We start from the raw sequence: 19,045 nt of genomic DNA on the forward strand, positions 1-19,045 counted from the left end.
CAAATATGGAATTTTGTTTAAAAGAATTGCACATGGGGCAACTAGGTAGCACAGTGGATAGAGCACCAGCCTGAAGACAGGAAAACCCAAGTTCAAATCTGACCTTAGACAACAATTCCTGCTGTGTGATGCTGGGCAAGTCACTTAACCCCAATTACCTCAGCCAAAAAAAAAAAAAAAAAAAGGAATTGCACATATTTAACCTATTTCAGATTACTTGCTGTCTTTCATATCACTTGCTATCTTGAGCAGTGCAGAGGTAAGGGAAGGAGGGAGAAAAAATTGAAATAGAAACGTCTTACAAAAGCAAGTGTTGAAAACTATCTAAATGTACTTGGAAAATAAAATACTATTGAAAAATTAAAAAAAAAAAACACAGCTGAATATTATTTTTGAATGACCTAGGAATGTGGCTTAGATTTAAATATCTATTGGGGTTGGGGGTAGGGAATGGGAAAGAGAAGAATGTGTGAATAGAAGATTGTTTTTCCTATTAACATAGACCAATGTCAATAGTCCAATAATTAAGAGGCCAACATGGTTTTTCTTTCCAATTTGAACAAATCATACTTTATTTCTTTACTATAAATCTACCACCAATTTATATGTAATATGCAAGAAAATTAGCAAAAAATTCTTAGATAAAGTTTGAAAAGAAAAATTTTAATTCTAAGCTTGAACTGATTCCTGGAAAACTCAGTAGCATTTGAATTATACTGACTATGCTTAATAGTATGGTCATTTATCATTTATGAGACATGTTTGGCTGGCCCAATCATATAGTAAACTATATTGTAATCTTCAGTCTTCTACCAGCAATTGCTAATGGGTCACAGAGATACCAGTGGAAAGGTAAATCTTGTCACTAATACATCATGTGCAGGAGGCCTCTAATTCTGTGTTACATTCAAAGAAAATCTTTCTACATTTTCAACATCACAAAGCTCTTACATATTATATTGGATCAAATTTCAGCTCATAGGAATAATTTCTGGAGATAAAATGATAAGGTGTGAAAAATCCATTCTTTCTCAGAGCAGTCAGGGATTGTGTTCTGGAAAGAGAAACACCTGCTCATGAGCTTTTTTTTTTCTGTTGTTAAAAACAGGTGTGGGAGTCAGAACTCTACTGGATCTGTGTACCCCAGATGAACTCCAAAGGCTCTGCTTACATCTGGGTTTGACAGGTGAGAGTATTAGGTGGGATCAAGACTGCAGAACAGCACTGATATAATGACATCCCAACAGCTGAACTGTGATCATAGTCACTGCACACAATTGGTGGGAGAATGGATAGAGTAAAGAGCCAGATAAGGGCCTGTGGAGCACTGTCATGGTCTATCTGCAGCAGTCGGATGATCTTTTGTGTTCCCAGAAATTCTCTATTTGTTCTCTCTGACCCTGATTTCTTACCCTTTGAAAGAGGGAGTTAGGAGCTTATATGGCAAGGCTGCATTCCTGTAGTATCAATGTGAAAGTCTTGCTTTACTGCTTATTTTTCAGCATGGCCTGGATTACTCCAGAGCCCAGAACAGACTGTACCTAAAAAGGCATATCAGCAATGGAGATGAGAATGATAATATCTGTCACAGATTCAGACTAAGGGATATATCATTTTCTTGATGACTGCATTCAATCCTCTATCTCTAAGAAAGGAGCTGTTCTAATAGGAGCCAATGGGATAAAAACAAATGTTATAGGTGTTCATTTTTGCTTAGAAGAGAGTTTTTTAGACAAAAGCCTCCCACCTGACTATCAAGATAGAACTCTACTGATTGGCAGCAAGGTCCTACTACTGTCCATCCTTGAGTGACCAGAATATAACAATATAAGATGGACCAAAAAAAAAAAAAAAAACACAACAATTTGGAGCACACATTATGATACTGTCAGATGCATGCTCACTTAAGAATGGGTAGGAATGATTTTCAGTCTTTTAATATTATCATTGTGATTTTAATATTTTTAATTGCCTTAATTACTATTATTAAAGTTGGAGGCAAGGACGATTTAACAATTCAACTGCAAAGGTGACATCAAAATGAGCTCAATATAGTTTTCAATTTGGTATGCAAAAAAAGCATTAACAATAATAAAAGGTATCCTCTCTTCTTTTGGCTCTTTGATGTTCATTATTTGGTAATAACTAATTTATTTTCAACCATCCTTCATCTCATAGCTTCACATTTTTTTAAGTTAAAGGATGAAGCAAGAGTAAAACATTAATCCTAAGAAATGATTCAACCTCCAATATCTGTCAGTGGGAGACACAAAGGCAGTGTCAAGGTGATACAGTCAGTCAAGGGTTGGACTTGGAAACACAAAGATGTGAGTTTGAATCCTTCCTCATATACTTATTAGCTATGTGAGCAAGTCACTTAACATCTCTAAGCCTTCATTTTCCCATTTGTAAAATAGGGATGATAATAATAGCACAGAATTGTGAAAATCAATTAATATGCATCAAATGCTTTGTAGACTTTGTATGCTAGTGATGATGATGATGAGGATGACAAAGAAAATTCTCAAAGGATTTTTATAGTATTCCAAGAAGGAATTGAGAATGCTACATATTAAACCAAAGAGTATAAAAGAAAATATTTGTATTTCCCCTCCATTACTTAATAAGCATTTTTAAGCACCTATTATGTGTTAACAATTGGGGATACAAATATGAAACAAAGTGGACAGTCCCTGCTTTCTATGAGGTTATATTCTACATCTAATTCTTGTTGCAGAATTGACACAAAAACATGAGGTACAAAAGAGTAAAAGACCAATATCACAGAATCTCAGAATTGGAAGAGACCTCAGGGTCCATTTATTCAATTTATATCTGAACCAGAAGATCTCTTTTGATCAGCATGTCTGATAAGTACTCAGCCAGCCTTCATTTGAAAATCTTCAGTGAGGAACAATATACCAACTCCTGGGGTACTCCATTTCACAGTAGGACAGATCCAATCATTTTAAGGGTTTTTCTTATATCAAACCAAAACTTATCTTTCTGTTTCTTCTCCCATTAGTTTTAATTTCATTTCCAACTAAAATCAAGAAGAATAAATTTAATATAAAACTGGTGGCTCACTGGACAGAAATGGATTTGGAATCAGGAACAACTTAATTCAAATTCAGTGTCAGATATTTATTAGCTGTGTGAACTTGAACAAGTCACCTAACCACCTTAACCTCAGTTCCCTTTATCCATAAAATATTATGGATATAATATTTTACTTATCTCTCACAATTGTTGTGAGGATAAAATGATCAACATTTAACATACATAAAGTACTTTGTAATCCTTAAAATACTATGTAATATTGTTTTCATTATGATGATGAGCTCTTCCATATGATAGCCCTTCAAATACTTAGTGAGAGCTCCCACGCTCTCTCTTCTCACCTACTCTACCAAACCTTCTGTTCTTCAGGCTAAACATCTCTAATTCTTTCAACTGATCCTTGTACAGCATAATTTTAAATTCCCCCCATTATCCTGGTTGCCTTTCTTTAGGCCCTTCAGCTTGTCAATTCCCTGCCTAGAATATGGTACCCCCAACTAAACATATTATTCTAGCTGCAATCTGAACAAAAACAAAGTTTAGGGAACCACAAACTCTTTCAATTTGGACATTTTCTATCTATTATATAGCCTAAAAAAGTCATAACAACTTTTTGGGGGGGAGGTTGAGAAACAGTGAGCTGTCCTGTTATACTGTTAATTCATATTACTTGGAATCCATTATGATCCCCAAGTATTTTTCACAGACAAAAAGTAGTTGTACTCTCCCCATCTATTCACGTACATTTAGATTTTTGGCCTACATGGAGTACTTTCCCATTCATTCCCATTGACTTTCAATTGTTGAGAAACAGATTTTGCTTCAAACTAAGGAAAAAAATGTCCTAATAATTAGAATTTTGCCAAAATGGCTTACTGTTTTGTTGGTGAGAAAAGGAGAGGAAATAAGTTACCAAGCAGTGGATGTACAAGTAATAGATACATGGAAACATATCAGTGATGACAAACAGATGAGATTCTAGCTCAGATATGGATTGGATAGAATGACCTCTGAGTTCCTGAAGAATCTACAATTCCAAATTCCTATTATTTCCTTACCTGGAACAAGAGGGAACTTATTTTGTCTGCTGTGATGGATTTGTGATTGATTTTCAAGATTTTAGAGGTATCTCCCATAGAAAATAATAGAAAAATCTATTTGTTTCCAACTCCTGTATTACTCATTGATCATGATTCATTTTTTGTTGTTTTCTTTTTTTTAAATCTGGAGTTAGAACTTGGCAGGTGTTAAATCTATACATGATTAAAAGGATATGAACAAGACCTTCATCATGGCTATAGATTGCAGCATGAAGTTGATCTTCCAAATACAATAACTTTTCACTTATCGCTTCACATTTTTCTTTCAGTTCTAGAGACATAATGTAAGATTCCTGTCAAAAGAAAAAAGAAAAAGGTCACTTATTCATTATTTATTGCACTGGGGGAAGTACCTACTGAAAATGTTTCACTGTCTGGCATATTATGGGACACTTTCCAATAGAATCAATTTTTATACTTCATCTTGATGTTATATTCACTTAGTCTATCAATAAACATTTACTGAGGGCCTACTATGTGCCAGGCACCACACCATGTGCTAAGATAAGTGTTGAAAATTTAATATCAGGTAAAAGAAAATCCTTGCTTTCAAAAAATGCACAGTCTTTTTCCCCCTACATGTAAACAATTATATATAAATAAGCTATACACAGGAGAAATTGAAGATCATCACCAGAGGAAAGATACTAGATTAACAAATTTAAAGAATATCAGGGCTAAATAGTAATTTAGAGATCATCTAGTCTTAAATTCTAATTCTTTTTCATAGATTTAATATTCTTTTCCAGGTATTTTTCCATATTAATTTCAAGATTTTTGTCTAATTCATTGAAGAAACCAATTAGTATTTTGATTAGTATTATATTGTCTTTAAATTAGTTTGTGAAGTTTTGATATTTTAAAATAAATATTCTTGACCTAACCCAAACAGGGTATATTCCTTCATTTGTTCAGTTCTTTGATTTCTGTCAAATTTTGAAGTTGGCTTTGTATAGGTATCTTATATGTCTCAATAAGTTAATGTCCAAATAATTGACATAATTTATCATTTCCAGAAGGGGCATTTCTCCTCATAACTCTTTATGTGGATTGATGGTTATGGCATATAGAAATGCTTTGTGTTTTTATCTCCTTTTTCATTTAATGACATGGTCAGACCTATGCTTTAAGAAACTCCATGGAGAATGCACTGAAAGGAGAAGTAAGGAAGAGACATGAGGCAGGAAGAATAGTTAAAAAGCTATTATAGATGTGGCTCTAGTTGAGAGGTGAGGAAAGCCTGATCCAGAATAGTAATTGTGTGAGTGAAAAGTAGGAATTAACTTGACACATATTTTGTAGAAGTAGTATAGTGGAAGTTGATAAGACTTGTCATTTCATTAGATATGTGGTACAAGAATAAGAGTGAGAAGTTGTAGATGACTCCAAGATCATGCAAATAAATACATGCAAATAAATAGGATGACATAGCAACCATGTGAGAAATAGGAAAATTTGGAAGAGGGATGGGTTTTAGAGGAAAGACAGTTTCTCTTTGCATATAATGAGTTTGAGATATTTCTAGCTCTTCCAGTTCAAAAGGTCCAGCTAATGTGGTAGGGCTGGAATTCAGGAAGGAATTTAGAGCTGGATCTATAAATGTACAAGTCACCTGCAGAGAGATGATAATTTAATCCATGGGAGCAGAGGAGGTCACTAAGAAAGAGAGAAAGGAACCTTGAGGTAATTAGAGAAAGTAAGAGAGGACAATAGTTAGCAAATGAGATTGAGGAGCAGTCTGATAGGAAGTAGGAAGAATAAGAGAGAATAGTATCACAAATGCAAAGAAAAGAAAATACATAAAAGGAAAGGCTAGTCATCAGTCATCAGCTCAGAGAAGTTAAAAAAAAAGGATGAAGATTGAGAAAAGTACATCATATTTGCCATTTCAAAGATCATTGGTAATAAGAAATAATTTCAGTTCAGTGTCAAAGATGTAATAAAGTTTATAAGGGTTGAGAACTGAGGAAGAAGAGAATCAATTGAAACAATGTAAGTTGACAGAATTTTCTAAGAACTTCACTACAAAATGGAGGAGAAATGTAGAAAAATAGTTTCAATGGATAGAAGAGTATAATAAGGATTTTTTAAGATAGGGAGATCTGGGTATATTTGCAGATAGCCAACAAGGAGTCAATAAATAATGAGAGGTGGACATTTAGGAAAGGGGTAGAGGATAGGGTGAAGGGTACAAGTAGGATGGTTGACTTTTTGTGAGGAGGACCACTTCCTCATCAAAGGCAGAAATAAAGAAGGAAAGAGTTGGGGATAACACCAAGGAGTTGATAGAGTAGTGAAAAATATTTTTTGATGAATAACCTGTATCTTCTCAATAACATATGAGGTAAGATCTTCTGCTGATAGGTAGCAGGAGCAAGCAATATACAAAGGTTTGAAGGGAGAAGAAAGTTTGAAAAATTTGACTGATGAAGTAGAAATATTTCTAAGGGCCAAGCCATGTGCTTTGTTTCTATTGGCCAAGGCATATGATTTAAAACTTTTTTAAATCACAAATTTACCCTCAACTTTTCAAATTATCCTTACAATGCATCCGGTAACTTTTTAGGTACCTCTAAGGTCAAGAATAATCTTTTGATGAGAAGCTAGGGGGAAAAAAACTCAACAGAGATTTTTAAAATTTGCATACCTAATCCCCAAACTTATTTTTTAATAATAATGTTACTTAGTCCTTATGTAGCTAGATATTGTCCTTGAAAGAATTTTGGTCACTTAGCAATAGCATCAATAGAAAATATTTGAGTGATTTGATTACTGTAGTCCTGTGCAATAGAAAAAAGAAATGTATTAAACTATTTGAAAATAATGGAGAAAGAAATTTATCATCTTAATAATTATAAAAGCATTTTTATCCAAACTATGAAAAATGATTGTGAACAAATTGATAATCAAATCACCAAGATAGTTTTTTATAATGGGCTGAGGCTTGAATTGATGCACTGAGGTCCCAAGCATGGGAGGCTAAATAGTAATTGGACTATACTCTATTAATATATTTGCTTGGAGAAAGAATGGCCTGCCCACTCTCTGTGCAAGTCCTGATGTGTTGTATAGGAAATGATGATTTTGGTGGGTGGAGGCAGGGGAATGAAAAGGGAAGCGGAAAGAGAGGCTGCTGGCTGGCATCTTGTCACAGCTGCTCACATTGCTATCGCGACCCCCCCCCCCTTCACCTCCAATCCCCCTTTCACCTGCAATCCCCCTTCACCTCTGCTGGCTGGCTTCCTGTCACAGCTGCCCATATTGCTATCACAATCCTTCTTCACCTCTACTGAGAATAAAGATTGAAGATTTTCCCTTAACCTGAATTCCTGACTCTGGCTGATTTTAAATACATGGTCATCACATTTGGCGCCCAACGAGGGGCCCAAGGACCCTACTTTCACTGAAGAAGTCTCCAGTGATCAGGAACTTAGGTGAGTATAATAGACAAACAGGGAACTTAATTTTCTTAAAGACTAAACTAGTAACCTTTTTTGGCTGAAATGGGACAGATGCTAGCTAAAGATTCTCCATCCCCCACCCCAATCCCCCCAACCCCACCCAAGAGTGGCGCTATAGAAAGCCTGCTTAAGCTGATAGATGATCAAGGGCTACTTATAGCTTGGGAACAGACAGCTAAATTTCTTGGTACATTAAAATGCACCTCCCCTTGGTTCTTAGAGGAAGAGCAAATCTCTCCATATAATTGGAATTAATTTGGCAACAGCTCTCCGCATATTACAACGAAAATGGTCCTCATTCAATTTCCATAGAGGCATTCTATTTATACAATATAATACAGTTGGCCTTAAGATACCATATAAGTTATAGAAGAAAAGGAAAAGGCTCTAAGAATAGCCAAACGAGGAAGCTTGAGATAAAGGAGGAAGATAATGAACAAATTAATGACCATATCCCCACAGGGCATGGAGACTTAAGTAAGGCTCAAGGGTGTGGTGAATCTGAGGCAGCTTCAGCCCCACCTAAGAGCAGCCCATTATAGTTTTTCAATGCATATATAATATATTTAAATATTTTTGAAAGAGTAGAAAAGAAGGGTCAGGGAATAACATTTAAACAGAGCTTATTATGTGCTAGACACTTTACAAATATTCTCTCTTTTGATTCTGACAACAGCTCTGTGAGGTAGGTTCCCCGTTTTAAAGATGAAGAAACTAAAACTGCAGTTCAGTGATGTGCCCAGGTTCACACAGTTAATAAGTGTCTGACTGTATTTAAGTCAGATCTTTCTGACTTTAAGCTAAATGCTCTATCCATTAAGCAACCAGCTAAAGCTATAAGTCTAATGAACTCCCGAGAGAATGACAATATTTCAAGTGAACAAGTTATAGAAACATACTCCAACAAATAAACAAGAAATGCTAAACCATCCATATTTGCCATTCAAAGGAAACTCTTTAAAATTAGAATTACTTTGTGAAAGCTCCAAACCAGTTCCAAATGCCAATTTTCCAAGACATGGACTACTAATTTGTGAGGGGGGAAATTATTTGCATTGAACCATAAGCTTAAGTTTATATTTTGAGTATATAGTACTCGAAAGTAAAGATTGTATAATTCTTTGTACTTATATTCATAGTTCCAGTACTTAACAAATACCTAAGCAATACTTATTGCTTGATAAAATATATTAAATGCTTAAGTAAATTAATAATTAGTAACAAGAAAATCACAAGACCTAGAAAAAAGAGAATTTCAAGAGAGGAAAAATAATCCATAAAAAAGTAAATTTAAAATACTATGAAAAAAAAGATGGAGGGGAACCAGTAACAAATATGTCCATGTGGGGAATATAACAGAAACTTGGAAAAATACTATAGGAATAATCAATAATCAATTTATTATACCATTATAAGCAACAAAAAACAACTTAAGGAAATAGAGATATGAAAAAAAAAAAAGATTACTGAATTATCCAATTAGATAATATATAGCATCAAGCAATAAACAAAAAGACAAGTCAAGACAAATCTCAGGATAAATGACATCCCAGAAATTTTAGAAAAACAAAAGAAGCTGGATGTGATATTAGAGGCAGGCAATCATCAGAGAACTTCCCAGAATTAGCAAGGCAAATCTTTGATATACAAATGGAATTCAAATGATCCCCAATAAAGATTGTATTGTAATGACAAGGGGGAAATAATTCAAATTTCCAAGAGAGAGAAATTATTTAGAAAGAAATATATATTAATATAAATAAAATTATAGCAGACAATTCAATCAAGATTATAAGGAAAGCAGAAAGATGTGAAACAATTTTTACAGCAAGTACTTCTAATAGAGGCCTCATTTCTCAAATACATAGAGACGTGAGTGAAATTTATAAAAACACAAAACCTTCCCAATTGATAAATGGTCAAAAGATATGAACAGGCAGTTTTGAGATAAAGAAATTAAAGCTATCCATAGTCATATAAAAATGCTCTAAATTAGTATTGATCAGAGAATTCAAAGTCAAACAACTCTATGTTACTATCTCACATCTATCAGAATGACTATGGTGACAAAAAATGGAAAATGATAAATATTGGAGAAGATGTAGGAGCTGTGGACTGAGCCAACCATTCTGGAGAGCCATTTAGAACCATGTATAAAGGGCAATCAAACTGGGCATACCCTTTGATCCACCAATACCCCTACAAAATCTGTACCACAAAGAAATCATTCAAAAGGGGAAAAGACCTACATGTACAAAAGTGTTTGTGGCAGTTCTTTTTGCAGTGGCAAGGAATTGGAAATTGAGGATATACTGAAAAGTGCATGACTAAACAAGTTGTAATAGAATATTATGGTGCTATAAGAAATAATTAGCAGGTAAGGTTTCGGAAAAACCTTGAAAAACTTACATGAAGTGATGCTAAGAGAAATGAACAGAACCCAGAGAACAGTGTACACAGTAACAGCAACATATAATTGACTTAGCTCTTCTCAGCAATACAATGTCCAAGACAATTCCAAAATACTCATGATGGAAAATGCTATCCACATCCAGAGAAAGAACTATGGAGCCTGAATGTTGATCAAAGCATCATTTTTTTTTTACTTTTTTTTTTGTTTTTGTTTTTGTTTTTTTTTTTTTTGGTGGTTTTTTTTCCCTTTTGTTTGGTTCTTCTTTCACAATATGACCGATGTGGAAGTTTATTTATATTATTGTACATGTATATCCCCTATCATGGGGCTTGCTGCCTTGGGGAGTTGGGTGGGAGAAGAAAAATTTTGAAACTTAAAAATCTTATTAAAATGGATGTTGAAAACTATCTTTACATGTAATTTGAAAAAGTAAAATACTATTTAAAAAAAATTATAGTAGACTGTTTGATCAAAACAAGGTCTGACTGGAGAAATTTAAGTATTTTGTACAAAGGTATATACCTTGAATCAATAATTATCTACCCAATAAAACTCAGTATGACATTTTAATGGAGATAACCATAGGATAAAAGTTTTGGACACTGGAGAATATCTTAGAGATAATTAAGTTTATCATGCTGTCATGTTACAGATGAGGAAACTGAGTCCCAGGGAGTTTGACTTGTTCCAGGTAACATAGGTCAGAAATATCAGAGGCAGGATTAGAACTCATGTCTTCTGACTACAAAGCCAGCACTCTTTCTATTCAACTATGAATTCTGAAAAACAATTAGACTGAAAATTTTGTAGAATGCCATATGGACTTAAAGTTTTCATATATGGACAGAAATAAAAATAATAATATTAATAATATTAAATATAGCTAACAATGATCTAGTACTTAGTATATGCTGAGTACCATGCTAAACACTTTACAATTATTATCTCATTGGAGCCCCTCAATAATTCCAGGAAAAAGTTGCTATTAAATAACTCACCTTGCTCAGATTGAAAGTTACAAGGGACTTCAAGGACCATTTGATTTGGCCCATAACTGAACAAAAACTTTTCTACAGTATACCTGCCAAGTGGTCACCCAGCCTTTGATTGATGATCACCAAATGGAAGGAATCACGTTCCCCTTTGAACTACCTATTAGGGAGCTTTTCCTTTCATTAAGACTGATTTTACTTCTTTGCAACTTTCACTCTTTGTTCCTACAAATTAATAAAAATGTGAGAACTCTGATTGAAGAAAAGTCAACAGAGGAAGGAAATGGGAAGAGGATCTGCAAAATTGCTTTGATAAAGACAAAGTCCAAATTAAAGAAACCTAATGATCAAAATATCAGAAGTGCATCATATGGAATATTTTTCTTATGTTTGGGTTAATAACAGAAATAATCAGATTAAGGAAGGATGTTTTCCCCTCCAAAAAGTGATTAAATAAAAGACAAACATAGCAATTGTAAATTAAGTTTAAATATACTAAACTTGTTTAAAAAAAAAAAACTAAAATAATAATAATATTTGTCCTTTTTAGAGAAAAGGGGGTTTTAATAAAAGAAATGAGAGGAAATTCTTAGATGAAATTATGTGCAAGATCATATAATAATATGATAAAAAAAGAAAAAAATTTTGGGCAACAAAATTTTTTTATAATATCAATATAATTGATAATATAAATAATCAATATAATATAATCAATATAATTAAAAGGAAAATAATAGATTAGGGGAAAATATGTGTAGTAAATATACCAACTAAATTCAATTTTATCAGGTCCTCATCTCCAGGATTAAATTTAAAAAAATCTCTGGAATTCAAAGCCATGTTTAACTCCTGCTCCCCAAAATCTTTTTAGATTTTGTACACTTTATGACCCTTACTGTACTCTAAGATCCAATATTGGCCTCTTTGAAGTTCCTCTAGCAAGCCCGTCTCCCACCTGGAGAAGTTTTCCTCCTTAGCTTTGCCCATCTTCCTTAAGTTGTAGTTGTTTTAGTCATTTTTCAGTTGTGTCTGACTCCTTTAGATCACATTTTATGTTTTTGTTTTGTTTTGTTTTGCAAAGTTTTGTTTTGTTTTGATTTGCTATTTCCTTCTTCAACTCATTTTACAAATGAGAAACTTGGGGCAAATGGGGTTACGTGTCTTGCCCAGGGTCATACAGGTAATAAGTATTTGAGGTCATATTCGAATTTGGGTCTTCCTGATTCCAGGCCCAGCACTTTATCCACTGAGGCATCTAGATGTCCTTGTTCCCTTAAATTCCTAGCTAACACCCCTTCTACCGGAAGGACTTTCTGAGATTCGAACATTTCCCTCTCATCTCTAAATAGCCTCAAAGTGGTTCTGACCCTAAAACAATCTGGATCTAGAGATCCTCCCAGGAAACTGAGGTAAATAAGGTACCAACCTAGGATGTGAGCATTTACTTAAGACCAAGTTCACAATATTCTTTGGTATCCCAGGATACAACCCCAAATCTACTCTGGAAAAGGTCTAAACCCTCAAGCAAGTCTCAGAACTTCACTTTATCTTTTGGCAGTTTCTTGGTACAACAAGCAAGCAGATCTGGAAAAGTCTGTACACTTGAATTGAGAACACAATAACCATCATGAAATACAAACACATATAGATAATAATGCTCTTTTCTTGTAGCCAAGAGAAAAGAAGATTAGCATAATGTGTCCAAGAAGCATAGCCATAGGTACTATAGGTAGAAAAATGGAGGTAGTTATGTATTTAGTCCAGTAATTATCTTTTTGTTTCCTTTTCTAGGGCAAGGTAAGCTCTATATAACCAGGCTTCTGTCTAGTGTATGTCTCCCTTTTATAAAAGAAGCAAAGAGTTTGGGTCTAGTTTATAGTTTCATGACTTATCTATAATTAACATTATGTAGCACAGTACTTGACCTTGTTCCTTATGACTTCTATGGGATTCAATTTCCTCATGTATAAAATGAAGAGTTGGAACTGATGGCCTATAGGGTCTAATCCAACTCCAAATCTGTGACCCAGTTATCTTTCTCTCAGCTCACCAGGGAATTATCTGATTTCCCTCTTCACTCTTTGTCCTCCATAGATTTTGTTGTAGTAGTTGTAGTCTCTATATTTCACAGTTTTACCCAATTTGTGAATGTGTTAAGTGCTCAATAAATACTTTTATATTCATTTACCCAGTTAGATCTCTTCCAAAGGCTGGAAGATTGAAGTGTTGGGTCCTGAGATTGCAGTCTCTGTCCTGAAAGTGTTTCCATTCTACTGGAATAACTGGAACAACCAAAAGCTTAACACACTTAAATGGGTTTTTTATGTAGGAGGTATCATCTTGCTAGAAGGTATTACTCTAGCAATGCTTAAAAAGGGTTTTTAATGGGGAGTGGGGATTGAGTAAAGAGAATGGGAATGGGGAAAAGAAACAAATTATATTTGCAATTAGGATGGCATTAAATAATCATGACCTTTATGAATTCAAACTTTCTAAATTCAAATATTGTTTTTTTTTTCCTTGCATCTCTTTCTTTCTAGTTTGGGGTGATCAGAGGAAAATTAACTGAGGAAGTCTTTTTAGATAACTCAGTAAGGAAAGAGTTCTAATACATTTATTTTAAGCACTGAAATTTCATTTTCTTTGACAAAGTCATTAGATTAATATGTTAGTAGAATATCATAGACATTATATGCTTGAAAAAGTCTCATGCTACTGTTCTAGATCAGGTGGAAAACTGTACTGTATTCCTTGTACCCTGATCTAAGTTTCAAAAAAAAATTTGACTTACTAGTCTAGTAATACTGTCAAAAAAGAAAAGAAATTGTTTGACATGACTTCTTCTTGAAAAAGACATGCTGGCTCTTAATGATCACAAAAACCTTGCATGCCACATTTTAACAAATCATAAAGGATGATTTCTAAGGAATATGGGAACCCAAAGTCAAAATTTAGATTGACTAAATCCATAGTCATTGCCATCAGAGAATTTCAGTGAGACACAGTCAGAAACATGATTCTCAAACTGCTAAATTCTTAAATCAAAGGAAAATGTATTGCAAGAAGCTAGAGCTACATTGAATGTCAAAGAACCCAGTTAGCATTGCTACAGGCTGTAATCAAGTATAAGAAATGAAACAAAAGAAAAATTGGAATATGATATATGGAAGGATAAAGGAATTGCTAGCACCAATATTTATTCAGAAGACTTGAACATGATTGTTTGGGAGAAAAATAGTTTTTACCAGCATTATTTTTAAGCAGTCCTGTTCAGAAAACTAGGACAGAACTATCTTTAAAAAGTCTATTTTATGGCAAAAAAAAAACAAAACAAACAAAAAAAACTTATAAAAGGTAAACAAAAATGAATAACTTAAAAAAGCTAAGTACTCTGAGAACAAGGGAGAGAAGAGATGATTGTCCCTTTATAGTCCTAATAACTCTGAAGGTGTCAAGGAAACAGAGAGTTTGGGTGATGAAGAAGCAAATAAAATAAAGATTGAGGGATATCATAGAAAAGATAAAAAGAGAAACTAACCCTTTCTGCGAATTAAAGGACAACATAAGATTTTTAAAGCATGTAGGTGGAAATGGTGGTAGAAGGAACAGGGATCTAATAAATCTCACTTTTTCCCCATATAAAACATAGGAGGGTTTAAAATAACCACTTTAGAATATTTCCACAAATAAAAGTCAAGCTCACTTGTCTCAAATTAAACCCCTAATCTTTTAAAGTAAAAAAAAATAATGCCCCCTGACATTTACATAGCACCTGGAAATTTGCAAAGAGCTTTACATACCTTGTACATGTAAAGTGCTTTACATATTTTTACATATATTATATTTGAATCTCACAATCGTTCTTATGATACAGGTGCTACAAGTATTATTATTCCCATTACATAGATAAGGAAACTGAGAATAAGCAGTTGAAAGTCTCTAAACTAATGCAACATATTTGGAATTTGATACCACTTTCTAAGACTCTCATGGGAGTTTACAACCTAAAGTGTAAAGACAAACTTTTTGGATGACTTGAAGCCTTAATACCTGAAACTGGGCATTGCTTTCTAAAAGTAGCTCATCCTAAGCTAAGGCTTAGGCAGCAGCTCTTAAAATAAAGTCTTCATTCTACTAACAGCTATCCAAAAGCTAAATCAGTTCTCCTAAACCCCTGATTTTCTGGGCTCTTTGCTTCTCTGCATTTAATCTTTCTGAGGCCTGAAAGTTCCTTATCTACTTAAGAGATGCAATATAGCATAATGGAGAGACTGAAGGATTTAAGTCAAGGTAACTTGGGTTCAAATGCTGAATCTGAATCTGCCTTGTGTATTTATTTATTTTTGCGTATTTATTTATTGATTAAATATTTCCCAATTATATAATCTTATATCAATAAGCCATAGTTGCAGGACATTTGACAACTCTGATCTTCACCCAATGATATAGGAGCCAATTCCTTAAAAAGGACAGAAGGGCTTCCAAATCTTAGTCATCTGATACTTTCACACCCTATGGGTTAGTCTTTTAAAATATGTTGATGATTTTCCTATAGTCACCCAATCTTTATTTTCTGGGGTTCCTGAATGTGAATAAAAAATTGCTGATTTCATTCATTTGCGAAAATGAATGACATTTAACAGGGCAATCTTAATAGGAACTGGATGTGAAAGGAAAAAAAAAATTTGCATTCTTTTCAAGATTAAGTTTATAGCAAATTAAAACAACTCTAAGATACCACCTCATGGCTATCAGATTGGCTAATATGACAGAAAAGTAAAATGATGAATGTTGAAGAAGAGATGTTAAAATTAGGATACTAACGGCACTATTGGTAGAGTTGTGAACTAATCCAACAATTCTGGAGAGCAATTTGGAATTATGCTATTAATCTTTTTTTTTTTTTTTTGTCTTTGCGTCAACTTGATGTATTTATTTATTTATTTATTTATTTTTTTTTATAAATTTTTTTATTTAATAATTACATTATATTTACACTCATTTCTGTTCCGATTTTTTTTTCCCCTCCCTCCCTCCACCCCCTCCCCTAGATGGCAAGCAGTCCTTTATATGTTGGATATGTTGCAGTATATCCTAGATACAATATATGTTTGCAGAACCGAACAGTTCTCTTGTTGCGTAGGGAGAATTGGATTCAGAAGGTATAAATAATCCGGGAAGAGAAACAAAAATGCAGATAGTTCACATTCGTTTCCCAGTGTTCTTTCTTTGGGTGTAGCTGCTTTTGTCCGTCATTTATCAATTGAAACTCAGGTCTCTTTGTCAAAGAAATCCACTTCCATCAAAATATGTCCTCATACAATATCGTTGTCGAAGTGTATAATGATCTCCTGGTTCTGCTCATTTCACTTAGCATCAGTTCATGTAGGTCTCTCCAAGCCTCTCTGTATTCATCCTGCTGGTCATTTCTTACAGAACAATAATATTCCATAACATTCATATACCACAATTTACCCAGCCATTCTCCAATTGATGGGCATCCATTCATTTTCCAGTTTCTAGCCACTACAAACAGGGCTGCTACAAACATTTTGGCACATACAGGTCCCTTTCCCTTCTTTAGTATTTCTTTGGGATATAAGCCCAATAGAAACACTGCTGGATCAAAGGATATGCACATTTTGATAATTTTTTGGGCATAATTCCAGATTGCTCTCCAGAATGGTTGGATTCGTTCACAACTCCACCAACAATGCATTAGTGTCCCAGTTTTCCCGCATCCCCTCCAACATTCATCATTATTTTTTCCTGTCATCTTAGCCAATCTGACAGGTGTGTAGTGGTATCTCAGAGTTGTCTTAATTTGCATTTCTCTGATCAATAATGATTTGGAACACTCTTTCATATGAGTGGTAATAGTTTCAATCTCATCCTCTGAAAATTGTCTGTTCATATCCTTTGACCATTTATCAATTGGAGAATGGCTTGATTTCTTATAAATTTGAGTCAGTTCTCTATATATTTTGGAAATGAGGCCTTTATCAGAACCTTTAACTGTGAAAATGTTTTCCCAGTTTGTTGCTTCCCTTCTAATCTTGTTTGCATTAGTTTTATTTGTACAAAGGCTTTTTAATTTGATGTAATCGAAATTTTCTATTCTGTGATCAGTAATGGTCTCTAGTTCATCTTTGGTCACAAATTTCTTTCTCCTCCACAAGTCTGAGAGATAAACTATTCTATGTTCCTCTAATTTATTTATAGTCTCGTTCTTTATGCCTAGGTCATAGACCCATTTTGATCTTATCTTGGTATATGGTGTTAAGTGTGGGTCCATGCCTAATTTCTGCCATACTAATTTCCAATTATCCCAGCAGTTTTTATCAAATATTGAATTCTTTTCCCAGAAGTTAGGGGCTTTGGGTTTGTCAAACACTAGATTGCTATAGTTGACTATTCTGTCTTGTGAGCCTAGCCTTTTCCACTGATCCACTAATCTATTTCTTAGCCAATACCAAATGGTTTTGGTGACTGCTGCTTTATAATATAATTTTAGATCAGGTACAGCTAGGCCACCTTCATTTGATTTTTTTTTCATTAATTCCCTTGAGATTCTCGACTTTTTATTGTTCCATATGAATTTTGTTGTTATTTTTTCTAGATCAATAAAATATTTTCTTGGAAGTCTGATTGGTATAGCACTAAATAAATAGATTAGTTTAGGGAGTATTGTCATCTTTATTATGTTCGCTCGGCCGATCCAAGAGCACTTAATATTTTTCCAATTATTTAAGTCTGACTTTATTTGTGTGGAGACTTTTTTATAATTTTGCTCATATAATTCCTGACTTTCCTTTGGTAGATAGATTCCCAAATATTTTATGGTATCAACAGTTATTCTGAATGGAATTTCTCTTTGTATCTCTTGCTGTTGGGTTTTGTTGGTGATGTATAAAAATGCTGAGGATTTATGGGGATTTATTTTGTAGCCAGCTACTTTGCTAAAATTATGAATTATTTCCAATAGCTTTTTGGTAGAATCTCTGGGGTTCTCTAGGTATACCATCATATCATCTGCAAAGAGTGATAGTTTGGTTTCCTCATTGCCTACTCTAATTCCTTTTATATCTTTCTCGACTCTTATTGCCGAGGCTAGTGTTTCTAATACGATATTAAATAATAATGGTGATAGTGGGCAACCTTGCTTCACTCCAGATCTTACTGGGAAAGGTTCCAGTTTTTCCCCATTGCATATGATGCTTACTGATGGTTTTAAATATATGCTCCTGACTATTTTAAGGAAAAGTCCATTTATTCCTATGCTCTCAAGTGTTTTTATTAGGAATGGATGTTGGATTTTATCAAATGCTTTTTCTGCATCTATTGAGATGATCATGTGGTTTTTGTTTGTTTGGTTATTGATATAGTCAATTATGCTAATAGTTTTCCTAATATTGAACCAGCCCTGCATTCCTGGTATAAATCCTACTTGGTCATAGTGTATTATCCTGGTGACAATTTTCTGTAATCTTTTTGCTAATATTTTATTTAAGATTTTAGCATCAATATTCATTAGGGAGATTGGTCTATAATTTTCTTTCTCTGTTTTCAGCCTACCTGGTTTAGGTATCAGTACCATATCTGTGTCATAAAAGGAGTTTGGTAGGACTCCTTCAATCCCTATTTTTTCAAATAGTTTATATAACATTGGAGTTAATTGTTCTTTAAATGTTTGGTAGAATTCACATGTAAATCCATCTGGTCCTGGGGATTTTTTCTTAGGGAGTTGATTGATAGTTTGTTCTATTTCTTTTTCTGAGATGGGACTGTTTAGGATATTTACTTCTTCCTCTGTTAGTTTGGGCAAGCTGTATTTTTGGAGGTATTTTTCTATTTCATTTAAGTTGTCGAATTTATTGGCATAAAGTTGGGCAAAGTAACTCCTAATTATTGCTCTAATTTCCTCTTCGTTAGTGGTGAGTTCTCCCTTTTCATTTTTAAGACTAACAATTTGATTTTCCTCTTTCCTTTTTTTAATCAGATTTACTAAGGGTTTGTCTA

The 19,045-nt window shown here is 33.8% G+C and overlaps 1 protein-coding gene across 1 annotated transcript in view; it reads right to left on the reverse strand.

The window, feature by feature from the left end:
• Nucleotides 1-3,992: 3,992 nt before the first annotated feature.
• DISC1 (DISC1 scaffold protein) overlaps nucleotides 3,993-19,045 on the reverse strand; it is an 88,393-nt gene continuing 73,340 nt past the window's right edge. Inside the window, exon 3 of the mRNA XM_051993617.1 lies at nucleotides 3,993-4,453. Within this exon, the coding sequence (XP_051849577.1) occupies nucleotides 4,241-4,453 (213 nt within the window). The 3' untranslated portion in view covers nucleotides 3,993-4,240. The remainder of the gene's footprint in view (nucleotides 4,454-19,045) is intronic.

The sequence above is a fragment of the Antechinus flavipes genome, chromosome 4 (genome assembly GCF_016432865.1).
Source record: "Antechinus flavipes isolate AdamAnt ecotype Samford, QLD, Australia chromosome 4, AdamAnt_v2, whole genome shotgun sequence".
NCBI lineage: Eukaryota > Metazoa > Chordata > Mammalia > Dasyuromorphia > Dasyuridae > Antechinus > Antechinus flavipes.